This window comes from Phoxinus phoxinus, assembly GCF_949152265.1.
Source record: "Phoxinus phoxinus genome assembly, chromosome: 13".
NCBI classification, from domain to species: domain Eukaryota; kingdom Metazoa; phylum Chordata; class Actinopteri; order Cypriniformes; family Leuciscidae; genus Phoxinus; species Phoxinus phoxinus.
Genome location: NC_136888.1, coordinates 5,531,437 through 5,537,436, shown reverse-complemented (window position 1 = coordinate 5,537,436; position 6,000 = coordinate 5,531,437). Strand labels below are relative to the sequence as shown.

At 37.7% G+C, this 6,000-nt stretch overlaps 1 protein-coding gene across 3 annotated transcripts in view; it reads right to left on the bottom strand.

Annotated features, from left to right (window-relative positions):
* Nucleotides 1–258: 258 nt before the first annotated feature.
* The window catches only part of col12a1a (collagen, type XII, alpha 1a), a 95,458-nt gene continuing 89,716 nt past the window's right edge, over nucleotides 259–6,000 (bottom strand). For 2 of the 3 annotated variants that reach the window (XM_079633363.1, XM_079633365.1), the window contains 2 exons: nucleotides 3,774–3,944; nucleotides 259–1,192 (listed from right to left, as the gene is read on the bottom strand). In XM_079633363.1, coding sequence (XP_079489489.1) covers nucleotides 1,047–1,192; nucleotides 3,774–3,944 — 317 coding nt within the window. In that variant the 3' untranslated portion in view covers nucleotides 259–1,046. Of the gene's footprint in view, nucleotides 2,050–3,773; nucleotides 3,945–6,000 lie in introns of all 3 variants that reach the window. The other variant, XM_079633364.1, reaches the window with a different exon arrangement.

The following is a 6,000-nucleotide window of genomic DNA, read 5'->3' as shown; positions in this document are numbered from 1 at the left end:
AAAATGATATAAAAATTTGGATTCAGATTTATAGGCCAATATATCGGTTATCGGTTTTCAAATATAAAGTATTATCGGTTATCAGTATCAGCCAAAATGTTCATATCGGTGCATCCCTAAAAGTTTCTTTAAATTTAATTTCATTCCATTCTAATTTGCATTTCTATCACAATCCTATTTGCTACCTCAATACAAACTCAGGAACTGAATTTCATTTTAAATGTAAACTAAATATGAAAGAACAGATCACAACAGCAATTAAACATTTTCAGTAGTTTTATTGAAAAATGCCTCTTCTGATTCAGAAATAAATAAGAAAATAAGGCTGTGGAATTCACAATGTGCAATTCAGACATGATAAAAGCTATTCTATGTCCGTAGACTTGCAACAAATTCCAACTGCATTTCAACTGATATCACTGGGAAAAAAACAACTATATTCTGATTGTAAACGTCCTTACTAAATATACAACACAGGCATGCAATTCCTCTTTTGGAGCGAGTTGGTATACAACAGATAAATATTCGGTTTAGGATAACAAAACAAAAAGCCAGGTCTAAGAATCAAGGGAATTCTTGAGTGAGTGAGAGAGAGAGAGAGAGAGAGAGAGAGAGAGAGAGAGAGAGAGAGAGAGAGAGAGAGAGAGAGAGAGAGAGAGAGAGAGAGAGAGAGAGAGAGAGAGAGAGAGAGAGAGAGGAGAGTAGAGAGAGAGAGAGAGAGAGAGAGAGAGAGAGAGAGAGAGAGAGGAGAGAGAGGAGAGAGAGAGAGAGAGAGAGAGAGAGAGAGAACAACAACAGATTGCACCACAGCAAGCACGTTTAAACTTCGCAAACTTTAAAATGTGCAAGGAATCAGTTCATAGTGTTTATAGGACATAGTACTGAACAAATACAAAATGCAGTTATGTTACAAGCAAAGACACACTGTGGAACCGTCGGCAAGCACACGAGGAAATGAGAGTTGAATATCCGCCTCTCCACTCGGCTGTGTTAAAAGATCTGGATTGAAATGCAGTTTTTGACAGTACAGAAGATACACTTTCCCTTTATGTTTCTATCGTTTCAGCTTCCTGTCTTGATAGCGATCTTTTTCCACGCTGGTTTCGTAAACCTGGCGACTGTGCCTCGATATCTTCCGACGGCTGGGCTGGAATGGGCACTACGTAGGTTTCAGGTTCTGGCTGGTAGGGGCCTGCTTGGAAATATTATTTTGGCCAGCTGAGCATGTGCTTTTGGGTTCCAACATGTCATTTCAACTCTTAATTTATACATAGTGTTAATAATAATATAAAAAAAACTTCTATATTAACCAAATACTAAATCCATTCGGCAGTTGTCCACAACTTTGCGTTGGATTTTTCCTCCTAGACTACAACTACTCAAACATACATGTATAAAAAGAATGCATTTGTGTAAAAAAAAATTGCTGATCTCTGTGAGGAATCGCACAATTCTATAAATCATAATAAAAAAAATAAAAAAAAACGAATTAAAGAAAAAAGCATACTGAAACCTTCATGGTTGCATATACTAATGGCACACACTACATTTGTAGCCTGAGCGTTGCCTACACGTATCATGGAAGGTGGAAAAGTGAAACGTCAGCGATCAGCAAGAAGCAAGTTATCAGGTGCAAGCTTGATGACTGCTAACTTTAGCCCACTGTGTCATCGATTTAACATTTACAAGGCACAATTAGTTTATTTACAGTCATTTCCCCCTCATGAAGAGCAACCACTGTTGAACACTGTTAACAAACGCTCAATGTTAGTAGTTTCACATGCGTCCTCAGCTCTTTCTTGCTGCTTTAGATGCAAACGGGCCACGGGTACGTAACCATCACTGGCTCCTGTATGATATAGTAGCGCTCAGCTGGTGTTAGTGGCAGTCCAGTCCTTTCTTTGGTTTGATTGTTTGTTTTTGTTTGTTTTATAGTTGGCCAGCAAATATTCAGCAATCATATCCATGGTGGTTATCCGTATTAGCTCATGAGCGAGTGCTAACGTCAGGCAAGGGATCAGGCAGTCTAGATAGCATACTACGCAAAACCTGAAATGGGTTAAAGATTGGGTTAGTTCAGTGGCAAAACGACTACCTTCAAGTGTACACATGCCGTTCTTGATAGATTAGCTATATTGTTAAGCAAACACATCGCAATCATATCATTAGTCGCTTACAATAGAGATCTGTTCCAAACCACAGTGAGCTTTGTGCAGTCTTATAAAAGAACATCTAATGCTCTTATTCATTTCGTCATTTCATAATTTCATCTGAATATGAACATCGAAAAGTTCTGAGGTTTAAATGATCTAACTCTGTGTTTCTGGAAAATGGCAATCTGTGATAATGGATTATGTTGAGCAACAATGTTTTTGTGTCTATTTGTGGACACATTCATGATTTTAGATTTGTGAAGTCAAAAATATTGTTGTTGTTTTTAAGTGAAAAGATAAAAGTAGACCCTCGGGGTAAGATGGGACAGAAGTGGCGTGTCGTTACATGTTGTTATGGGGTTATGTTCAATAATTCCATGAGTTAGAAGTATATTTCAGACATCTTCGCTATTCTTTAAAAGTAATTCTGTTTCAAAATCATCGACTGAAACGTTGACGTTTAATTTAATTAGCGCACGTTTTGACAGTGTCAATAGCTTCGTTTACCTTTTGAAATTGGTCCTATTGATGAATCTGAACATCCTGTTAACATGAACTCTAAATAAAGTGATGGGGTTGATGTGTGCGTTTATATATACAAGCTTCATAGCGGAATTAATGTTATGACACTGCAGGGATATACTGAGCTATATCAAATGTTTCTATTCATTTCCCTTAATAACTAATTATATCTAAATATATTACAGTTTGCACATTATTCTTAAGGGCAATATCTCCAATCTTACCCTATATTTCAGCAAAATGAAAAGTAATTCTAACAACAACAAAAAAAGGTTTGTGTTTACTGTTCTGCCCAAATATTTGCGTCTGCTTTGTATTATAATCAGGGTTTGAAATCAAAATCGTGGCGGGTAATGCTATCCAATCACTAGCCAATTAGGCGTGTTTCTTATTATGTTTCCTCACTTTGCTGGGGAAGTTCGTGTAAGCCAAATCTGCGCAGATTTAGCGCAAATATGTAACTCGTGAGTCATCATGATATATAAAACACAGCGTATTGAGCAGAATCTGCGCATATCTGGCTTACTTGAACCCACACGCATATCTGGCTTACTTGATAAAACGGCACGCTTGTTCATTTGCATTGAAGCAATAGCGAAGATTAAAAAGCATCTGGTTAACAGAAAATACATTGGTAATTACCAACATCCTACATTTGGTTGATGTTCTTTGAACTGAATCGATCTGTCCACCTAAAACACATTTTTGGTGATGAGGATGAAAGAGGAAGTGAGGAGATGGCTGGTTGACAGGATTTATTTTGAATAAGAAATGAATGTATGAAATCCAAATGTTATAATATGAGCTAGTTTTTTTTTTTTTTGGCTTGTAGAAGTTCTGAATGGCTGGTAACTCAAAAATATAGTAGCCAAATTGGTCGGTGAGTGAAAAATACATTTCAAACCCTGATTATAATGCTTATTAGAGTGTCACAGTGTTGCAACATGTTAATTCTAAACTCCAATGGAAGCATTGCTATGTGTGTCGTTGCCTGTGAAGAGTGTTGATTCAGAACGCTGCTTTAGAAGGTAAACCCCTTGACGAGAGCTCACTCGGTTTGGGAACAGAGCTTATCAATGAACCGTCCTGTAACCGTACCTGGGTAACCTTGTCCATTGTAAGGCATGCCGACACACTGGGAGGAGTCGCAGTATCCTGGGGGTCCAGGCGGTCCCCTGACTCCAGGCCCACCCTGCCGTCCCGGTGGGCCACGGGGCCCAGCTGAGCCTGAGGGACCAGGGGGCCCGGTCTGAGACTGCCCTGGTGGCCCTGGAAAAGAAACCGGCAGATGAGGTGTAAGAAAGCGTCCTTTAGTTTTCGCCTGTAGGTTTTCTTTGGATGTGGGAGGGGAAAACTGATTTCAAGAACTGTAATTTAAATATTTTGACTGCTTAATTAAAAGGAAGAAGGGGCTAGTTCTCCCCCCAACCCTTTTCTGTCTAGACGGTATAAACCGAACTGGAATGCTGTCCCTCGACTCTTGCTCTTGTGCACTCTGATGTCAGCACATGTGTTGCCAATAAAGCCTCCACAGAAAACACAAGTCAAACTACAAACAGTGAGTCACCGCAAGCTTCCTCCTACTGTACGTATACGACGGCTGTGTATTTCATTCACAGAGAGCTCTTGGCGTTGTTTCCACTTCTTTACAGTTTTCTGCGAGAGGCTCGCTCTTGCTAGTTGAACGTGTCCCCCTGGAGAAGTTGTTGAACAGAGTGTTGTCGGAGTTACCATGGAGCCGATAATTCATTCAGACCCTTTGTGTTGCGCTGGGATGACTGTACCGAGAGTGACTGAGCTCAAAACTTGTCTGTACAAATTCCCTCTATTAATAACTGGGTTACTTTGGTCGTCTGATCATAGCTCAGAATTGGAAACTACCATTTTGGCTAACTTTATGATAATGGAAGCGCCTTGTTTACTGAAAATATAATTATTTCCAGGCTTTTGTGTTTCTTAGGTTGCTAATTATTATTGTTATAACTTCTGTGACAACTTCTGCATGGGCCCCTGACAGGCAAGGGGTTTGAAAGACAATTAATATTCAGAAATATTATCAATTTGAGTTCAATGACACTATTGGATGAGAACGTATTAAACTGGATAATGACTTGATAACTATTTATTTTGATAGCCCACTTTGGACGTTCTACTAACTATAAGTAAGTTTGCACCAATGTCAACTAGCTCTTATTAGAGTATTAGTAGAAAAAATGTAAATGTAGTAAGTTGACACTTAACTCATTAATTTGCAGTCTAATACTCTAATAAGAGCTAGTTGACATGTAGTTGCAAAATTACCTATAGTTATTATAGTAACACTTTACAATAAGGTTCATTATTTAACACGAGTTAACTACCATTACCTAACTTAGTAACTACCTTAACTTACCTTAGTTAACATGAACTAAGAATGAACAATTTATTAATCTTAGTTAATATTAATTTCAACATTTACTAATACGTTATTAAAATCAAAAGTTGTATTTGTTAACATTAGTTAATGCACTGTGCGAACTAACATGAACAAACAAGATTAATAAATACTGTAATGTGTTACTCATTGATTGTTAGTTCATACATTAACTAATGTTAATTAATGAACCTTATTGTAAAGTGTTACCGTAGAATGTATAAAGTGGACCATTGAAATAAAGTGTAACCAACGACACTATTGTGACTATTTTGTAGAGCAGCTTTTGAAGTGGTTTCCTGACTGACCTTTGCAACATTTACACTGTTATCAAACTATATTAAATCAACATTGAACTAAATTGAGCTGATTAATGACACTGTCTTCTGTAGAGATGCTTATAGCTATAGTACATTGAATTTGTTTCACAATTGGTGAACATTTGCAACATGACATGTTATTCTCCTCTTTATTTTGGTGACGCTGCTTTGGAAATATCTGTATTGTATAAAGTGTTATATAAATAAACTTCAGAAGAAAGGACATGGCACTGTAAATCGGGCCATGCTGTGGAATCTAGGAATGGTAATCATAAGAGGATGTGCCCGATTCTGATTTCACTTATTGGTTCTGTTAACGCTTATTTAAGTCATTTTTGCCATGCTGATCGCCATGACAGCGGCTCTGGTGCTTTAATTTGCATTTAATGCAGTGTTTTGTCCACAGCGACTGAGGAACACAGATGCACCAGAACTGCAAATGGAACCGAATGTCATGATGCATTTTTATTTGTTTAAATGGAAAGAGAACGGGGGCCGAAAACATTCTTAAGAATAAAATTATTTGCCGATAGACTTGAGACAGGCTGCTTAAAATAAAAATGCACAATTCTTATTTTTATGGAATATTGCT